This window comes from Anolis carolinensis, unplaced genomic scaffold (genome assembly GCF_035594765.1).
Source record: "Anolis carolinensis isolate JA03-04 unplaced genomic scaffold, rAnoCar3.1.pri scaffold_13, whole genome shotgun sequence".
NCBI classification, from domain to species: Eukaryota; Metazoa; Chordata; class Lepidosauria; order Squamata; family Dactyloidae; genus Anolis; species Anolis carolinensis.
The window spans coordinates 12,878,989-12,901,009 of record NW_026943824.1 but is presented as its reverse complement, the minus strand read 5'-3'; the positions used below and the strand labels follow the sequence as shown (position 1 = coordinate 12,901,009).

Genomic DNA, 22,021 nt, shown 5'->3' with positions numbered 1-22,021 from the left:
TGAGGCTTCTTCCACAGATTATCTAATTTGCACTGGATTATATGGCAGTGTAGACTCAAGGCCCTTCTACACAGCTATATAACCCATTTATAATCTTATATTATCTGCTTTGCACTGGATTATCTTGACTCCACACTACCACTTCAGTGTGCATTTTATACAGCTGTGAAGAAGGGGCCTCAGATAATCCAGTTCTGAGCAGATAATATAAGATTAGAAATATACAGTAGAGTCTCACTTATCCAACGTAAACAGGCCGGCAGGATAAGTGAATATGTTGGATAATAAGAAGGGATTCAGGAAAAGCCAATTAAACATCAAATTAGGTAATCGTTATACAAATTAAGCACCAAAACATCATATTATACAACAAATTTGACAGAAAAAGTAGTTCCATGCGCAGTAATGCTATGTAGTATTTACAGTAGAGTCTCACTTATCCAACACTCGCTTATCCAACGTTCTGGATTATCCAACGCATTTTTGTAGTCAATGCTTTCAATATATCGTGATATTTTGGTGCTAAATTCATAAATACAGTAATTACTATATAGCATTACTGTGTACTGAACTACTTTTTCTGACAAATTTGTTGTCTAACATGATGTTTTGGTGCTTAATTTGTAAAATCATAACTTAATTTGATGTTTAATAGGGTTATCCTTAATTCCTCATTATCCAACATATTCGCTTATCCAACGTTCTGCCGGCCCGTTTATGTTGGATAAGTGAGACTCTACTGTACTGTATTTACAAATTTACCACTAAAGTATCACAATGAATTTAAAACACTGACTACAAAAACATTGATTATGAAAAGGCAGACTGCGTTGGATAATCCAGAACATTGTATAGCGAATGTTGGATAAGTGAGATTCTTCTTTAATATCAAATAATTACTGGGATAGAATAATGCAGAACAATATAATCTCTAAAACCAGGACAGTAAATAAACAGGGGAATTCCACACAGGAAACAATCAGGGCCAGCTAACACCTCCCAACAAAGTATTCCCATCATCAAAGTCTGGCAAATCCTGTTTGCTCAGGGCCACAGACAGTAGAAGCACATAAAATATCGCAAACAACACCACTCTGAAAACAAGGGAATTCCAGACAGGAAACAATCAGGGCCAGCTAACACCTCCCAACAAAAAATTCACTCAGGGAGGAAACAGCCAGGCTTTAAAGCTGCAAGGCCATTACATCCTAATCATTTTTCCTAATTGCAGCATTCATACTTGCCTCCAACAAACAAAAAAAACCAATCAGAAATATTGTATATTCACAACCTTTAGGAAATAATATCCCCTGATGGCGCAGCGTGTTAAAGCGCTGAGCTGCTGAACTTCTGGATTGAAAGGCCACAGGTTTGAATTGGGGGAGCAGAGAGAGCCCCCACTGTTAGCTCCAGCTTCTGCCAACCCAGAAGTTCGAAAACATGCAAATGTGAGTGCATCAATAGGTACTGCTCCGGCGGGAAGGTAACGCCGCTCCATGCAGTCATCCCACATGACCTTGGAGGAGTCTACGGACAACGCTGGCTCTTCGGCTTAGAAATGGAGATGAGCACCAACCTCCAGAGTAAGACACGACTGGACTTAATGTCTGGGGAAAACCTTTACCCTTGACCTTAACTACCACCAATTCCTCAGTACTTTATTTCCCAGACCACCATACCTCGCCACAGCAACGCGTGGCCGGGCACAGCTAGTCTATATATATAAAAGGGTAATGAAATTTCGGCCTAGGACAAAACAACAAAACTACACATCCCAGAAACACTAAACTTGGCATCACAACCCCTCATCCATGCCTCTAGGTTCGTACAACAAAAAGAAAAGAAAAATAAAGTTCTAATTAGAGGGAGAAGAATAATTGTCTTTATCCAATTGCTGCCAGTTAGAAGGCTATGCTCCGTCCACTTGGTCTCTAGCAACCCACTCAGCCCAGGGAACAGGCAGAGTTAGGCCTCACTTAGGCTTCTTCCACAGATTATCTAATTTGCACTGGATTATATGGCAGTGTAGACTCAAGGCCCTTCCACACAGCTATATAACCCATTTATAATCTTATATTAACTGCTTTGAACTGGATTATCTTGACTCCACACTGCCATATAATCCACTTCCGTGTGCATTTTATACAGCTGTGTAAAAGGGGCCTCATATAATCCACTTCTATAAGATTATAAATATACAGTAGAGTCTCACTTATCCAACATAAACAGGCTGGCAGAACGTTGGATAAGTGAATATGTTAGATAATAAGAAGGGATTCAGGAAAAGCCGATTAAACATCAAATTAGGTAATTATTATACAAATTAAGCACCAAAACATCATGTTGTACAACAAATTTGACAGAAAAAGTAGTTCCATGCGCAATAATGCTATGTAGTAATTACTGTATTTACCCTTTACCTTAACTACCACCACTTCCTCAATACTTTATTTCCCATACCACCATACTTTGCCAAAGCAACGCGTGGCCGGGCACAGCTAGTATAGTATAAATGACCTAAAGGTGCCAGATCACATCTGATCTTGGAAGCTAAGCAGAGTCAGCTATGGTTAGGATTTGGGTGGGAGACCGACAAAGATCAGGTGCCACAGGGTGCGTTTAAAGGGAAGGAACTTGCAAAGCCACTTCTGAATATTCCTGGCCAGAGAAAACTCAATGCGCCATAAGTCAACTTGAAGGTCCTGGTAACCATCCATCCATTTATCCAGGGGTCCCCAAACTAATGCCCGGGGGCTGGATGCGGCCCATCGAAGCCATTTATCCGGCCCCCACGGCACAAGGGCAGAAGGGGGTTGGGCTAAATGACCCAAGGGGTCTCTTCTTCTCTTACAACCATTATTATTATTATTATTATTATTATTATTGACACAACGACGTTGTATGACACAGCAAACAAGATAGATATGCTGGATTTCGTTTCACAAAATCACAAGTCGAACACTTCCCAAGTGTCTAGGACTGTGTGATGTATTTTCGGATGATGCGTGCAGATCCCAGTAAGGTGGCCTTTTGCAGTTGGCAGATCGTAATTTTGTCAATGTCTATTGTTTCCAAATGCCGGCTGAGATCTTTTGGCACGGCACCCAGTGTGCCCATCACCACCGGGACCACCTGCACTGGTTTCTGCCAGAGTCTTTGAAGTTCAATCTTGAGGTCCTGATAGCGGCTGAGTTTTTCCTGTTGTTTTTCATCTATGCGACTGTCACCTGGGATGGCAACATCAATGATCCAAACCTTGTTCTTTTCCACAACTGTGATGTCTGGTGTGTTGTGTTCCAGAACTTTGTCAGTCTGGATTCGGAAGTCCCACAGTATCTTTGCGTGTTCATTTTCCACAACCTTTGCAGGTTTGTGATCCCACCAGTTCTTAACTGCAGGGAGGTGATACTTGAGGCATAGGTTCCAATGAATCATTTGGGCCACATAGTTGTGCCTCTGTTTGTAGTCTGTCTGTGCGATTTTCTTACAGCAGCTGAGGATATGATCAATGGTTTCGTCGGTTTCCTTGCACAGTCTGCACTTTGGGTCATCAGCTGATTTTTCGATCTTGGCCTTGATTGCATTTGTCCTGATGTCTTGCTCCTGGGCTGCAAGGATCAGGCCTTCTGTCTCCTTCTTCAGGGTCCCATTCATGAGCCAGAGCCAGGTCTTCTCTTTATCAGCTTTTCCTTCAATTTTGTCAAGGAACTTTCCATGCAGTGTTTTGTTGTGCCAGCTGTCAGCTCTAGTTTGTAGTGCAGTTTTCTTGTACTGGTTTTTTGTCTGCTGTGCTTTGAGGAGTTTCTGATTTTTGACTTCAATCAAAGCAGGTTCTTCACTTTGCTTGACATATTCTGCCAGGGCATGTTCTTCTTCTTTGACTGCTTGTTTTACTTGCAAGAGTCCTCTGCCCCCTGATCTTCTAGGCAGATATAGCCGGTCAACATCACTGCGGGGGTGCAGTGAATGATGAATGGTCATGAGTTTTCTTGTTTTTCTGTCCAAATTGTCCAGTTCCGCCTGTGTCCAATATATAATGCCAGCTGTATATCTTATGACAGGTATGGCCCAGGTGTTTATGGCCTTGATGGTGTTGCCTCCATTGAGCTTGCTTTTGAGAATTTTTCTGACCCTTTGTGTGTATTCTTTACTGACCACAATCTTCACATGTTCATGCTTGATGTTGTCCAGCTGTAATATGCCCAGATATTTATAGGCCTCTGGCTGGTGACACCTTATTGTTTGGTCATTAGGCATATTTATGCCCTCACTTTCAATGATTTTTCCCTTCTTCAATGCCACTGTCGAACATCTGTCCAAACCAAACTCCATGTTGATATCAGTGCTAAAAATTCGGACAGTGTTGGTCAGAGATTGGATTTCAGTTTCCGTTTTCCCATATAGCTTCAGGTCATCCATGTACATCAAATGTGAAATTTTGTGAGAATTCTTAGATGTTTGGTAGCCGAGATTTGTTTTTTGTATGATTGTTGACAGAGGGATCATGGCAATAATGAAAAGCAGAGGGGACAATGAGTCTCCCTGGAAAATTCCTCTCCTGATGTTGACAAGTCCATAACTTTCATTTCCAACAAACAGTTCAGTTTTCCAGTGCTCCATCATGTTTTCAATGAAGGTGCCAACGTTTTTACTAATCCCGATGGCGTCCAGGCACTTGATGATCCAGCTGTGTGGGAGTGAGTCAAAGGCCTTTTTGTAGTCAATCCACGTCATGTGAAGATTAGCTTTTCGGCTCTTACAGTTCTCCAGGATCATTTTGTCAATCAATAACTGGTCTTTTGTGCCCCTGCTTTTCCGTTTGTTGCCTTTCTGTTCATCTGGCAAGATGTTTTTTTTTTCAAGATAGTCTTGAATTCTGTCAGCTATGATGCCAGTCAGTAGTTTAAACATAGTGGGCAGACACGTTATTGGCCTGTAGTTTCCTGTTGCTGCTCCTTTTGCTGGATCCTTTTGTATCAGGTAAGTTCTTCCAGTTGTTAGCCATTCACTGATACTTCCTTTCTGCAGCATCTCATTGAATTGTTGGGCCATTTTTCCATGTAAACTAATCAGATGTTTGAGCCAAAATCCATGAAGTTGATCACTACCAGGCGATGTCCAGTTCTTGACTTTTTGCACTCGTTTGCTGATCATTTCAGTTGTTATTTCCATCAGTTCCATTTTGTTCTGTGAGAATTTTCCTTCAAACTCCTTTATCCACCCAGCGTTTTTGTTGTAGTTCTTATTATTTTCCCAAAGCTCTTTCCAGAACTTCGTTGTTGCAGTTTTCTCTGGCTTTATGGTTACTGTGTCTGTTGTTTGGTTCAGACTCTGGTAGAACCGTCTTTGGTCTGATTGAAACAGTTGATTTTGTCTGTACTGGATGATTCTGGCTTCATACCTTTCAATTTTTCTGGCTGTTGCTGTAATTTGTTCTTTCACAATTTCCAAAGCTTCTTCAATTTTTCTGGTGTTCAGCCACTACTTTCGGATCAGGTATTGCTTGATTTTGTCATTCTTCAGTTTCTTCACTTTCATATATTTCAGGTTACTTGCATCTGATCTAAGCTTTTTGATTTTCAACACTAGCCTGACCTTCCACTTTGGTTTTCCAGTCGATTTTCTTTGGGGCTGCCTTGGTTGTAGGAGCCCAAGTTCTTCTGTTACTATCACTGCTGCACTGTAGGCAAACTGGTTTGTTTGTTCAATTGATGTTATTTGGACAGTGGAGAGTGCTGCATTCACATCTTTCATGAGAGGCGCCAGGTGTCTCTTGGGCACTGTTTTTAGAGTTGGGAGCCGCTGTCTTATTGCATTTGCTGCAGCATGAGCCATGATCTTATCCTTGAGCTCTTGTTGTCTTGCTGTCAAGGTTCCTGGTGGTTCAACAGGTGTTTCAAGTGCTGGTTCATGAAATTCTTGCAAAAACTCCACACTTTCTTCTGGTTCAATCTGTTTCACCATTTCAAGTGTTGCTGGAGTCTCTGCTGCTGTCTGTGCTGTGGTCTGATGGTAATCTACTTTGCAAATTTTCTGGATTTCTTCGAGTTCAACTTCACTGAACACTTTGTTTCTGATTATGAATCTTCGTTGGTCAGCCAGTCGGGGTTCTGTTATCTGTGAGTCAGGGTATTCTTGTTTCCATAGCTGATGCATCCTTTTTTGGTAGCCACGCCTTTGAGGTTCAGATTTGTAGTAGCATTTCATAATTGTGCGGTTTTCTGGCATTGTGTATTTCTGCCGCTTCTGTGACTGTTCATTTGGGTTTTGATGATTCCGTAGCCCACTTGTCGATGGATGTCCAGAATCAGCAGCATCCACCGCGGTCCTTTTTATCCTGGGCGACGACCGAGCCAGTATAGACTTCGTTTGGGTTTGATTCTCCATAATGCTAATGGGTTAGGTGCTCTTAGTTCTGCTCCTTATTATTATTATTAGAAACACAACAAGATGAGCCCACAGCAGACACTCTGCTGGCTGTTGTATTGGATCACATGTCGGACACTTCCCAAGTGTCTAGGACTGTGTGATGTATCAGCAAATAATGCGCACAGATCCCAGTAAGGTGGCCTTCTACAGCTGGCAGGTGGTCATTTTGTCAGCACCGATTGTGTTTAAGTGCAGGCCAAGGTCATGAGGCACTGCACCCAGTCTGCCAATCACCACTGGGACCACCTTGACTGGCTTGTGCCAGAGTCTTTGCAATTCGATCTTTAAATCCTCATATTGTATCAGCTTTTCCAGTTGTTTCTCATCAATCCTGCTGGCACCTGATATTGCAGTATCGACAATCCATACTTCGTTTCTTAACACAATTGTGAGGTCAGGAACATTGTGTTCCAAAACCCTGTATTATTATTATTATTAACATTGTGGCTGGGTAGCCATCTGTCAGGGATGCTTTGCTTGTGCTTTCGGTGCACAAAGGCAGAAGGGGATTGGACTCAATGTCCCAAAGGATCTCTTCCAACTCTCTTTTTTATTATTGTTGTTATCATTATTAATAATTATTATTGCTCGGTGACAAACTATAGTCCGGCCCTCCAATGGTCTGAAGGATCATGAACTGGCCCTCTGTTTAAAAAGTTTGGGGACCCCTGCATTTATCCATCAATCAAAGCTACCTAAATATCTATCTACATCTATATATATAAATGAGTGATGGCATCACGGCGACCCACAAAACAACAAAACTACAGGCCTCCCAACCTCAAAATTTGACAACACAACCCATCATCCACGCCTCTAGGTTGATACAACAAAAAGAAAAGAAAAATAAAGTCCTAATTAGAGGGAGAGCAATAATTGTTTTTATCCAATTGCTGCCAGTTTAGAGGGCTAATCTCTGCCCACTTGGTCTCCTAGCAACCAACTCAGCCAAGGGACAGCCAGGGTTCAGTTAGGGGACAGGCAGATTTAGGCCTCACTTAGGCCTCTTCCACAGATTATCTAATTTGCACTGGATCATATGGCAGTGTAGACTCAAGGCCTTAAGTCAACGTACACCCATTGCTATGTTTTCTGTGCTTCAGTTTTTGTCTCTCTCCCTTAATAATAATTTTAGGCATAACAATAAGAACAAACAAAACCCAGAAATAGCTTTGAATGGAGGACTCTCCCACCCATTTCCAGGGCCAAACAGGGGCTAAGATATAAATACTCTCAATTAGAGGAAACACATTGGATAAAACTCCTCCCAGTTGGTTTCGATTCTTCCATTTCATTCCCATCTTGAATATTAGGGTCCCCTTGGGGAGATAGGGCAGAATATAAATAAAGTTGTTTATTATTATTATTTATTATGACACAGCAAACAAGATAGATATGCTGGATTTCATATCACAAAATCACAAGTTGAACACTTCCCAAGTGTCTGGGACTGTGTGATGTATTTTCGGATGATGCGCGTAGATCCCAGCAGGGTGGCCTTTTGCAGTTGGCAGATTGTGATTTTGTCGATGTCTATTGTTTCCAAATACCGCTGAGATCTTTATTATTATTATTATTGACACAAAGACACAGCATGACACAGCAAACAAGATATATATGCTGGGTTTCATATCACAAAATCACAAGTCAAACATGTCCCAATTATTTATTATTATTATTATTATTATTATTATTATTATTATTATTATTATTTTATGTATGACACAGCAAACAAGATAGATATGCTGGATTTCATATCACAAAATCACAAGTCAAAGACCTCCCAAGTGTCTAGGACTGTGTGATGTATTTTCGGATGATGTGCACAGAACCCAGTCGGGTGGCCTTTTGCAGTTGGCAGATCGTGATTTTGTCAATGTCTATTGTTTCCAAATGCCGGCTGAGATCTTTTGGCACGGCACCCAGTGTTCCCATCACCACCGGGACCACCTGCACTGGTTTCTGCCAGAGTCTTTGAAGTTCAATCTTGAGGTCCTGATAGCGGCTGAGTTTTTCCTGTTGTTTTTCGTCAATGCGACTGTCACCTGGGCATGGCGACATCAATGATCCAAACCTTTTTCTTTTCCACAACTGTGATGTCTGGTGTGTTGTGTTCCAGAACTTTGTCAGTCTGGATTCGGAAGTCCCACAGTATCTTTGCATGTTCATTTTCCAATACTTTTGCTGGTTTGTGATCCCATCAATTCTTTGCTGCTGGGAGGTGGTACTTGAGGCATAAGTTCCAATGAATCATTTGGGCCACATAGTTGTGCCTCTGTTTGTAGTCTGTCTGTGCGATTTTCTTACAGCAGCTGAGGATATGATCAATGGTTTCGTCGGCTTCCTTGCACAGTGTGCATTTTGGGTCATCAGGCGGTGGATGCTGCTGATTCTGGACAATTATTATTATTATTATTATTATTATTATTATTATTGGAACTGATTCATTTATTTTTTAGTTGTTGCATGGCCCTTGTAACATCATTGCGTACTTTTTGGTCGTGTTAAGCAAACGAGCAGCCAATGTAACAAACAAAGCAATACTTAACCAATCAACCACTTGAATGACTAACCAACCAGGTAAACAAATCAATATCCAGTTACCCAAACAAGGAAACGCTTAAGCAATCAATCAACAGAACAATTAACCAATCAACCAATCAATTAGGTAATCAAATGAACTGTCAACAAACCAGAGAAGGAACCACTTAACCATCAAAATTACTAACCAACTAATCAATCATGTACCCCAATGAAGTGCCAACTACCCAAATAAGGAAATAATTAATTGATTAGCTACCTAAATGACTAACAAAGCAACTAGGTAACCTAATGAGATGACATATAGCCAACCAAGGAAACACTTAACCGCCTCAATGACCAACCAACCAGATAAACAAATCACCTGCCAATTAACCAAAACGAGGAACCAATTAACCACCAAAATGGCAAATCAATCAACCTGGTAACTCAATAAGAAGTTATTCAACCAAACAAGGAAGTATTTAATTAATTGACCACCTCAATGACTTAACAAATCAACAAAGTAACCTAATGAGCTGCTAAATAAACAAGGAATCACTTAACCCCTCAATGATTAACCAACCAACCAGATAACCAAATGTGATGACAACTAACCAAGCAAGGAGACATTCAACCAATCAACCATCTCAATGATGATCCACCCAACAAAACTAGGTAACCAAATGAGCATCCACCCACCCAAACAAGGAGCCACTTCACTAGTTAACACTCTCAGTGACTAACCAATCAACCAACCAACCATGTAAACCAGGGGTCCCCAAACTTTTTAAGCAGGGGGCCAGTTCACGATCCTTCGGAGCGTTGGAGGGCCGGACTATAGTTGGCCACCGAGCAATATTAATAATAATAATAATAATAATAATAATAATAATAATAATAATAAATAACAACAACAACAACAATAAAAAGAGGGTTGGAAGAGACCCTTTGGGTCATTGAGTTCAATCCCCTTCTGTCTTTGTGCACCGAAAGCACAAGCAAAGCACCCCTGACAGATGGCCACCCAGCCTCAATGTTAATTAATAATAATAATAATAATAATAATAATAATAATAATAATAATAAGAAATCCAGCATGTATATCTTGTTTGCTGTGTCATACAATAAATAATAATAATAATAAAGAGGGTTGGAAGAGACCCCTTGGGCCATTGAGTTCAATCCCCTTCTGCCTTTGTGCACCAAAAGCACAAGCAAAGCATTCCTGAGAGATGGCCACCCAGCCTCATTGTTAATTAATTAAGAAGAAGAAGAAGAAGAAGAAGAAGAAGAAGAAATCCAGCATGTATATCTTGTTTGCTGTGTCATACAATAAATAATAATAATAATAAAGAGGGTTGGAAGAGACCCCTTGGGCCATTTAGTCCAATCCCCTTCTGCCTTTGTGCACCAAAAGCACAAGCAAAGCATTCCTGACAGATGGCCACCCAGCCTCATTGTTAATAATAATAATAATAATAATAATAATAATAATAATAATAATAATAATAATAAAGAGGGTTGGAAGAGACCCCTTGGGCCATTTAGTCCAATCCCCTTCTGCCTCTGTGCACCAAAAGAACCCCTGACAGATGGCCACCCAGCCACAATGTTAATAATAATAATAATAATAATAATAATAATAATAACAACAACAACAACAACAACAACAACAACAGGAAAAACTCAGCCGCTATCAGGACCTCAAGATTGAACTTCAAAGACTCTGGCAGGAACCAGTGCAGGTGGTCCCGGTGGTGATGGGCACATTGGGTGCCGTGCCAAAAGAACTCAACCGGCATTTGGAAACAATAGACATTGACAAAATTACGATCTGCCAGCTGCAAAAGGCCACCCTGCTGGGATCTGCATGCATCATCCGAAAATACATCACACAGTCCTAGACACTTGGGAAGTGTTCGACTTATGATTTTGTGATACGAAATCCAGCATATCTATCTTGTTTGCTGTGTCATACAATAAATAATAATAATAATAAAGAGGGTTGGAAGAGACCCCTTGGGCCATTTAGTCCAATCCCCTTCTGCCTTTGTGCACCAAAAGCACAAGCAAAGCATCCCTGACAGATGGCCACCCAGCCTCAATGTTAATAATAATAATAATAATAATAATAATAATAATAATAATAATAATGAGATTTTGTGATATGAAATCCAGCATATCTATCTTGCTTGCTGTGTTATACAATATAATAATAATAACGATAATAATAAGGGTTGTAAGAGAAGAAGAGACCCCTTGGGTCATTTAGTCCAACCCCCTTCTGCCCTTGTGCCGTGGGGGCCGGATAAATAGCTTCGATGGGCCGCATCTGGCCCCCGGGCCTTAGTTTGGGGACCCCTGATGTAAACAAATGAACCGGCAATGAATGCAGCTTGATCTGACTTGAACTGCTGTGGCTCAATGCTATGGATTCGAAACCGGAGCCAATGCTTGGAGTATATGGGTCAAGTCTCTGACACATCTCCCCTCCTATGTGGGGTACCCCAAGGTGCCATTCTCTCCCCTCTTCTCTTCAACATCTACGTTAGACCCCTTGCTAGTTTGGTTCGGAGTTTCGGCCTAGACTGCTATCAATATGCGGACGACACCCAACTCCTTCTGCGCCTGGAGCCTGGAGCAACGTCAATGCCAGACAATTTCACCTTCTGTCTGGAGGCTCTGTCGAACTGGCTACGTGCTAGTAGACTGAAGGTGAACCCGGCGAAGACTTGAGATTCTCTGGCATGGCCGCTCGACTGGTCTGACCCACTTGCTTCCCACCTTCGATGGTGCTGCCCTATCTCCTTCGCCCACTGTTAAGAGCCTGGGTGTCGTTTTAGATTCGCAGCTGACAATGGAAGCTCAGGTCGCTGCTGCCAGCAAACAGGCCTTTTTCCACCTACGACAAGTGAGGCAACTGGCACCCTATCTATCTGATGAGGCTCTGGCAACAGTCATCCAGGCCACGGTCACATCTAGGCTGGACTATTGCAACACCCCGTATGTTGGCCTTCCGATGTCCACGACCCGGAAGCTCCGTATTGTCCAGAATGCGGCAGCCAGGCTACTCACAAGAACACCCTTGAAATGCCACATCACACCAGTGCTGCAGCATCTGCATTGGTTTCCCACTGATTACCGTGGTCTATATAAGATGCTAGTTCTGACCTTCAAAACTCTTTACGGCCAGGGCCCATCGTACCTTAGGGACCGTCTCTCCTTCTCCCATCATCAGAGGTCGCAACGACCATCCCAACAAGACTTACTTTATGTACCGGGTCCTAGAGAAGTGCACTTGGAAAGGACCAGATGCAGAGCTTTTTCTATTTCTGCCCCTGCCTTATGGAATGCCTTGCCGCCCTAGATGAGAGCCATGCGTGAGTTGGGGCCTTTTACCCTCGCACTCAAGACCTGGCTCTTTACTAGAGCTTTTAATCTATGTTAATTTTATTAATATTTGTATGTATGTATTTTTATCCTTTACAATTTTATCTTGTAAATCGCCTAGAGCATCGTGGATGGAGGGCGATTAATAAGTAATTAAATGATGATGATGATGATGATGATTCCTGGGAATTGTAGTTTGGTGGAGCACCTGCACCCGTTGGCGGAGAAGGCTAGAGACCTGGTCAAACTACAGCTCCTAGGATCACATAGCGCTGATCCAAGGCAATTAAAGTGATATCAAACTGCATTCATTCTGCAGAGATAAGGATGCTTTGGCCACCAATGAAAGCAGGCCAGTGAACGTTGTCCAAGGCCTTTTCTGCCTTTTCCCTGTCCCTGATCTCTCTTATTAATCACATCTGAGAAGCCGTTCCAAAGATGTCCGGACGGGGAGCGCTGCCAAAGGCTCTCGAGCAGAGCGATGATGTTCAGGCAGTCATATCATTTCATTTCATTTGGGAGAGACGGGCCAGATGGATGCCCACTTGCTTCACGGCCCGCGCTGGAAGCAAGCCCAGGGAGGGAGAGCAGCCAGGCCAGTTTGGAGGCTCCGGCGGCACCTGCACTGCTGTTTCAGCTGCCACAGCTCAGTGCAATGGGATCCCGGGAGTTGTAGTTTGGCGAGGCACCGTCATTTTTGGGTAGAGAGGGCTCGAATGAAACTTCACTTCCTCGGAGTCCATAGCCTTGAGCCATGGCAGTTGGTGCCAAGCGGCATTCTTTGTATTCTTTGCATTCAGCAACCCGAAGTTGTTTACAAGGCCCACCGCTCTAAACTAATTTTTAATACTAGCTGTGCCCGGCCATGCGTTGCTGTGGCAAAGTATGGTGGTATGGGAAATAAAGTATCTTATATTATCTGCTTAGAACTGGATTATATGAGGCCCCTTCTACACAGCTGTATAAAATGCACATTGAAGTGGATTACATGGCAGTGTGGAGTCAAGATAATCCAGTGCAAAGCAGATAATATCTCTATATATAAAAGGGTAATGAAATTTCGACCTAGGACAAAACAACAAAACTACACATCCCAGAAACACTAAACTTGGCAGCACAGCCCCTCAACCATGCCTCTACGTTCATACAACAAAAAGCTCCAGCTACTCCAGAAAACGGCCAGGCTTTGAGACTTCAAGGCTATTCACTGCTATTCCACCTGGCCAACAAAGGATTCCCATAAGCCACAGCAACGCATGGCCGGGCACAGCTAGTAAGATTATAAATGAGTTATATAGCTGTGTGGAAGGGCCTTGAGTCTGCACTGCCATATAATCCAGTCAAAATCAGATAATTTGTATTTTATAGGCAGTGCGGAAGAGGCCTAAGTGAGGCCTAACTCTGCCTGTCCACCGGGCTGAGTGGGTTGCTAGGAGACCAAATGGGCGGAGCTTAGCCTTCTAACTGGCAGCAATTGGCTAAAAACAATTACTCCTCTCCCTCTAATTAGGACTTTATTTTTCTTTTCTTTTTGTTGTATGAACGTAGAGGCATGGATGAGGGGTTGTGCTGCCAACTTTAGTGTTTCTGGGATGTGTAGTTTTGTTGTTTTGTCCTACGCCAAAATTTCATTACCCTTTTATATACAGTAAAGTCTCACTTATCCAACACTCACTTATCCAACGTTCTGGGTTATCCAACGCATTTTTGTAGTCAATGTTTTCAACATATCGTGATATTTTGGTGCTATATTCGTAAATACAGTAATTACTACATAACATTACTGCATATTGAACTACTTTTTCTGTCAAATTTGTTGTGTAACATGACGTTTTGGTGCTTAACTTGTAAAATCATAACCCAATTTGATGTTTCATAGGCTTTTCCTTAATCCCTCCTTATTATCCAACATATTTGCTTATCCAACGTTCTCCCGGCCCGTTTATGTTGGATAAGTGAGACTCTACTGTATTTCGTTTTGCGTTATTTTATAGAATCCTACAATGAGACTATCTGGCCCTGAGAATTTGTTGGCCTCTAATTCTTTAATCACCTTTTTAATTTCTTCCTCTGTAATCTCTTTGTTTAAATTTTCTCTTTGCTCTTCTGTTATTTTTTGCAGACTTTAGTGAGTCGCCGCCATCATTTGCACCTTGTCACTACCGAGACCCTCTTCTTGCTCCTTAACTCTAACCATGTTAAAACAGTAGATGTGGCTCTTAATGAGACACGCTGCATCATCACAGGATGTCTATGCCCCACAACACTGGAGAAATTATACTGTTTAGATGGCATTGCACCACCTGACATCCGCCCAGAAGTAGCAGCCAGCAATGGAAGGACCAAGGCATTGACATCTCCGGCCCATCCCCTATTTGGATATCAGCCAGCACATCAACACCTTAAATCAAGAAATAGTTTTCTATGATCTACAGAGGAACAACTCAGCAAGTGAGAGTCCAAAAGTGGCAGGCTAAAACCCAGGACCTCAATCAAGGTTTACTCAAATCCCCTCATAGAATCATAGAATCATAGAATAGTAGAGTTGGAAGAGACCTCATGGGCCATCCAGTCCAATCCCCCGCTAAGAAGCAGAAAATTGCATCCAAAGCACCCCTGACAGATGGCCATCCAGCCTCTGCTTAAAAGCTTCCAAAGAAGGAGCCTCCACCACAGTCCGGGGCAGAGAGTTCCAATGCTGAACAGCCCTTCTCACAGTGAGGAAGTTCTTCCTGATGTTCAGGTGGAATCTCCCTTCCTGTGGTTTGAAGCCATTGTTCCCTTGTGTCCTAGTCTGCAGGGCAGCAAAAAACAAGCTTGCTCCCTCCTCCCTATGACTTCCCCTCACATATTTGTACATGGCTATCATGTCTCCTCTCAGCCTTCTCTTCTGCAGGCTAAACATGCCCAGCTCTTTAAGCCGCTCCTCATAGGGCTTGTTCTCCAGACCCTTAATCATTTTAGTCGCCCTCCTCTGGACGCTTTCCAGCTTGTCAACATCTCCCTTCAACTGTGGTGCCCAGAATTGGACACAGTATTCCAGGTGTGGTCTGACCAAGGCAGAATAGAGGGGAGCAGGACTTCCCTGGATCTGGACGCTATTCCCCTATTGATGCAGGACAGAATCCCGTTGGCTTTTTTAGCTGCCGCATCACATTGTTGGCTCATGTTCATCTTCCTCCCCACGAGGACTCCAAGGTCTTTTTCGCACACACTGCTGTCTAGCCAGGCATCGTCCCCCATTCTGTATCTTTGATTTCCATTTTTTCTGCCAAAGTGAAGTATCTTGCATTTGTCCCTGTTGAACTTCATTTTGTGAGTTTCGGCCCATCTCTCTAGTCTGTCAAGATCGTTTTGAATTCTGCTCCTGTCTTCTGGAGTGTTGGCTCTCCCTCCCAGTTTGGTGTCGTCTGCAAACTTGATGATCGTGCCTTCTAACCCTTCGTCTAAGTCGTTAATAAAGATGTTGAACAGAACCGGGCCCAGGACGGAGCCCTGCTTGTGGCACTCCACTTGTCACTTCTTTCCATGATGAAGACGACGCATTGGTGAGAATCACCCTTTGGGTTCATTCGCTTAGCCAATTACAGATCCACCTAACCGTAGTTTTGTCTAGCCCACATTTTACTAGTTTCCTTGCCAGAAGATCGTGGGGGACTTTGTCGAAGGCCTTACTGAAATCCAGGTAGGCTACATCCACGGCATTCCCTGTATCGACCCAACTCGTAACTCTATCGAAAAAAGAGATCAGATGAGTCTGGCATGACTTGTTTTTGGTAAATCCGTGTTGACTATTAGCAATGACCGCATTTGCTTCTAAGTGTTCGCAGACCACTTCCTTAATGATCTTTTCCAGAATCTTTCCTGGTATCGACGCGAGGCTGACCGGACGGTAATTGTTTGGGTCGTTCTTTTTTCCCTTCTTGAAGATCGGGACCACATTCGCCCTCCTCCAATCTGCTGGGACTTTTCCCATTCTCCAAGAACTCTCGAAGATAATTGCCTCAAGTAAACCTTGACCAGAAAACTCTGTGAGAGCAGGAAAGGTTCCTTGCCTCCCTCCATCATTGCCCCCCAGTGACATCCCTCTGCGGCTTAAAAGCGCATGCAGCATGTAAACAATCCAATTACCAGGATGGGCTTCTAAATGATCGCCTCTTCGGGGAAGAGACCGAGCTGCATTCTCAGCAAGAGGTCACTTCAGTTAATCTTCCAAGGGCCTCCTCTCTCTTTTCTCTGCCAAGGAGGCCTCCCTTCCAAAAAGAAATCCAGCTGTGCCTATCTGTCCGAGCCTTAGGGTGCATCTCCACTGCACAATTCACACTGTTCCAGACCACTTTAACTGCCACAGCTCAACCCTGTGGAACCCTGGGATTAGTTTTACTAGCTTTTTAGTCCTCTCTGCCAAAGGATGCCGAATTGCAACTCCCAGGATCCCATAGCCTTGAGCCATGGCAAACTACAACTCCCAGGATTCTGTAACATCGAACCCTGGCAAACTACAATTCCCAAAATCCCACAGCACTGAGCCACAGCAAACAACAACATCTCATAGCTTTGAGCCATAGCAAACTACAACTCCAAGGATCCCATAGCCTTCAGCCATGGCAAACTTCAACTCCCAGGATTCTGTAACATTGAGCCCTGGCAAACTACAATTCCCAAAATCCCACCGCACTGAGCCATTGCAAACTACAACATCTCATAGCATTGAGCCATAGCAAACTACAATTCCCAGAATCTCATAGCACTGAGCTATGGCAAACTACAACTCTCAGGATCCCATGGCATTGAGCCATGGCAAACTACAAGTCCCATGATCCCATAGCCTTCAGCCATGGCAAACTTCAACTCCCAGGATTCTGTAACATTGAGCCCTGGCAATTACAATTCCCAGAATCCCACAGCATTGAGCCCTGTCAATTTGTCACTCCCAGGATCCCATAGCATTGAACTGTGGCAAACTGCAACTCCCAGGATCTCACAGTACTGATCAGTGGCAAACTTCAACTCCCAGGATTCTGTAACATCGAGCCCTGGCAAACTACAATTCCCAAAATCCCACAGCACTGAGCCACGGCAAAAGACAACATCTCATAGCATTGAGCCATAGTAAACTACAACTCCCAGGATCTCACAGCATTGAGCCGTGGCAAACTACAACTCCCATGATCCCATAGCCTTGCGCCATGGCAAACTACAACTCCCAGGATTCTGTAACATCAAGCCCTGGCAAACTACAATTCCCAAAATCCCACAGCACTGAGCCATGGCAAACTACAACATCTCATAGCATTGAGCCATAGCAAACTACAATTCCCAAGATCTCACAGCATTGAGCCGTGGCAAACTACAACACCCATGATCTCATAGCCTTGAGCCATGGCAAACTACCATTCCCAGGATCCCATAGCATTTGGGCCATGGCCAACTACAACTCCCAGGATCCCATAGCATTTGAGCCATGGCAAACTACCATTCCCAGGATCCCATAGCATTTGAGCCATGGCCAACTACAACTCCCAGGATCCCATAGCATTGAGCGGTGGCAAACTACAACTCCCAGGATTGTGTAACATTGAGCCCAGGCAAATATAATTCCCAGAATTCCACAGCATTAAGGCATGACAAACTACAACATCCCATAGCATTGAGCCATAGCAAACTACAACTCTCAGGATCCCATAGCATTGAGCGGTGGCAAACTACAACTCCCAGGATTATGTAACATTGAGCCCAGGCAAACTATAATTCCCATAATCCCACAGCATTGAGCCATGGCAAACTACAACTCCCAGGATCCCATAGCATTGAACTGTGGCAAACTACAACTCCCAGGATCCCATAGCATTGAACTGTAGCAAACTACAACTCCCAGGATCTCATAGCACTGATCAGTGGCAAACTACAACTCCCAGGATTCTGTTACATTGAGCCTAGGCAAACTACAACTCCCAGGATCTCATAGCATTGAATCCTGGTGAAATGCAACTCCCAGGTCCTCACAGCATTGACCCATGGCAAACTGCAACTCCCAGGATCCCACAACACTGAGCCACAGCAGTTCAAGTGGCATCAAACTGCATTAATGTTTCAATGTAGATGCATTCACAGGTGCTGGGAGCCCTCTTACGGGGAAAACCTGGGCTCACTATGTAGATAGTAAACATATGGTATTGACAAAATCATTTCAATGTCATTTCCAGGGAGAGAAAACACAGCATAATATAATCTATAACCTGCGTTCTGAGCACTATTTGCTTTGTGCAGTAAGGCAGGCAATGGTATATAGTTTTGCAAGCAAGGGAAGGAAAATCTGGACCGGGTTCAAATCCTCGCCCATTTGACCCCGTTTGCGTAGGGACGAAAAATATGCCAGGCATGAAGTCAGATGAGTCCGAGGGGGAAGGGCCCAATAAAAGCAAAGCACTCATAAGAACTCGCATGTAGGTTTTGCTTTCTCCAAAGTGGCAGAAAGAGATGCGGCAAAACCGGGCCGCCTGCAAATAGCTTGAAGGCAAGCCAAGCCGCAAAGCATCTCTCTGGGTGCATCTACACTGCGGAATGAATGCAGTTTGGCACCACTTAGACCAGGGGTCCCCAAACTAAGGCCCGGGGGCCAGATGTGGCCCATCAGAGCCATTTATCCGGCCCCTACGGCACAAGGGCTGAAGGGGGTTGGGCTAAATGACCCAAGGGGTCTCTTCTTCTCTTACAACCCTTATTATTATTATTTTATTATGACACAGCAAACAAGATAAATATGCTGGATTTCGTATCACAAAATCCCAAGTCGAACACTTCCCAAGTGTCTAGGACTGTGTGATGTATTTTCGGATGATGCGCGCATATCCCAGCAGGGTGGCCTTTTGCAGTTAGCAGATCATAATTTTGTCAATGTCTATTGTTTCCAAATGCCGGCTGAGATCTTTTGGCACGGCACCCAATGTGCCGATCACCACCGGGACCACCTGCACTGGTTTCTGCCAGAGTCTTTGAAGTTCAATCTTGAGGTCCTGAGAGCGGCTGAGTTTTTCCTGTTGTTTTTCGTCAATGCGACTGTCACCTAGGATGGCGACATCAATGAGCCAAACCTTTTTCTTTTCTGTGATGTCTGGTGTGTTGTGTTCCAGAACTTTGTCAGTCTGGATTCAGAAGTCCCACAGTATCTTTGCGTGCTCATTTTCCAATACTTTTGCAGGTTTGTGATCCCACCAGTTCTATACTGCTGGGAGGTGGTACTTGAGGCAGAAGTTCCCATGAATCATTTGGGCCACATAGTTGTGCCTCTGTTTGTAGTCTGTCTGTGCAATTTTCTTACAGCAGCTGAGGAGATGATCTATGGTTTGGTCGGTTTCCTTGCACAGTCTGCATTTTGGGTCATCAGCTGATTTTTCCATCTTGGCCTGAATTGCCTTTGTCCTGATGTCTTGCTCCTGGGCTGCAAGGATCAGGCCTTCTGTCTCCTTCTTCAGGGTCCCATTCGTGAGCCAGAGCCAGGTCTTCTCCTTATCAGCTATTATTATTATTATTGTTATTATTATTATTGTTATTGTTATTATTATTAACATTAAGGCTGGGTGGCCATCTGTCAAGGGTGCTTTGCTTGTGTTTTCGGTGCACAAAGGCAGAAGGGGATTGGACTCAATGGCCCAAAGGGTCTCTTCCAACTCTCTTTTTTATTATTATTGCTGTTGTTGTTGTTGTTGTTGTTAGTATTATTATTATTGCTCGGTGGCCAACTATATACCGGCCCTCTAATGGTCCAAAGGATTGTGAACTGGCTCCCTGTTTGAGGACCCCTGACTTAGACTGTTACAGCAATGGGATCCTAGGAATTGTAGTTTCCCAAGGACTTCGGTTGTTGCTGCCAGAAGGTGCATCTACCCTATAGAATGAGTGCAATGTGATACCACTTGAATTTCCATGGCTCACTGCAATGGGATGCTAGGAGTTGCAGTTTCTCAAGATCCTGAGAGTTGTAGTTTCCCAAGGTCTTCAGCCTTCGCTCCCAGAAAGTGCATTTACACTATAGAATGAGTGCAGTTTGATACTACTTGGACTGTCATGGCTCAATGCAATGGGATGCTGGAGGTTGTAGTTTATCAAGATCCTGGGAGTTGTAGTTTCCCAAGGTCTGCAGCCTTTGTTGCCAGAAAGTACACCTACACTATAGAATAAATGCAATTTCATACCTCTTGAATTTCCATGGCTCAATGCAATGGGATGCTGGGGGTTGTAGTTTCCCAAGGTCTTCAGCCTTTGCTGCCAGAAGGTGCATCTACACTATAGAATGAATGCAGTTTGGTATCACTTGTACTGCCATCGCTCAATGCGATTGAATCCTGGGAGCTATAGTTTCCCAAGATCTTCAGTCTTTGCTGCCAAAAAGTTCATCTACACTATAGAATGAATGGAGTTAGATACCACTTGAACCACCATGGCTCAATGAAATGGGATCCCGGGAGCTGTAGTTTCCCAAGATCCTGGGAGTTGTAGTTCCCCAAGGTATTCAACCTTTGCTGCCAGAAGGTGCATCTACACTATAGAATGAATGCAGTTTGATACCACTCGAACTGCCATGGCTCAATGAAATGGGATCCCGGGAGCTGTAGTTTCCCAAGATCCTGGGAGTTGTAGTTTCCCAAGATCTTGAGCCTTTGCTGGCAAAAAGTTCATCTACACTATAGAATGAATGGAGTTAGATACCACTTGAACCACCATGGCTCAATGAAATGGGATCCCGGGAGCTGTAGTTTCCCAAGATCCTGGGAGTTGTAGTTCCCCAAGGTATTCAGCCTTTGCTGCCAGAAGGTGCATCTACACTATAGAATGAATGCAGTTTGATACCACTCGAACTGCCATGGCTCAATGAAATGGGATCCCGGGAGCTGTAGTTTCCCAAGATCCTGGGAGTTGAAGTTTCCCAAGATCCTGGGAGTTGTAGTTTCCCAAGATCTTGAGCCTTTGCTGGCAAAAAGTTCATCTACACTATAGAATGAATGGAGTTAGATACCACTTGAACCACCATGGCTCAATGAAATGGGATCCCGGGAGCTGTAGTTTCCCAAGATCCTGGGAGTTGAAGTTTCCCAAGATCCTGGGAGTTGTAGTTTCCCAAGATCTTGAGCCTTTGCTGGCAAAAAGTTCATCTACACTATAGAATGAATGGAGTTAGATACCACTTGAACCACCATGGCTCAATGAAATGGGATCCCGGGAGATGTAGTTTCCCAAGATCCTGGGAGTTGTAGTTTCCCAAGGTATTCAGCCTTTGCTGCCAGAAGGTGCATCTACACTATAGAATGAATGCAGTTTGATACCACTCGAACTGCCATGGCTCAATGAAATGGGATCCCGGGAGCTGTAGTTTCCCAAGATCCTGGGAGTTGTAGTTTCCCAAGATCCTGGGAGTTGAAGTTTCCCAAGATCCTGGGAGTTGTAGTTTCCCAAGATCTTGAGCCTTTGCTGGCAAAAAGTTCATCTACACTATAGAATGAATGGAGTTTGATACCACTCGAACTGCCATGGCTCCATGAAATGGGATCCTGGGAGCTGTAGTTTCCCAAGATCCTGGGAGTTGTAGTTTCCCAAGATCCTGGGAGTTGTAGTTTCCCAAGATCCTGGGAGTTGTAGTTTCCCAAGGTATTCAGCCAGAAGGTACATGTACGCAACAGAA

At 43.7% G+C, this 22,021-nt stretch overlaps 2 protein-coding genes across 5 annotated transcripts in view; one reads left to right on the top strand and one right to left on the bottom strand.

The window, feature by feature from the left end:
• nthl1 (nth like DNA glycosylase 1) overlaps positions 1-14,605 on the top strand; it is a 76,387-nt gene extending 61,782 nt beyond the window's left edge. The window contains exon 6 of the mRNA XM_062964303.1: positions 14,465-14,605. Coding sequence (XP_062820373.1) covers positions 14,465-14,471 — 7 coding nt within the window. The 3' untranslated portion in view covers positions 14,472-14,605. The remainder of the gene's footprint in view (positions 1-14,464) is intronic.
• Positions 1-22,021, bottom strand: part of nherf2 (NHERF family PDZ scaffold protein 2) — a 66,092-nt gene that overhangs the window by 20,710 nt on the left and 23,361 nt on the right. The gene's annotated exons all lie outside the window — the stretch shown is intronic.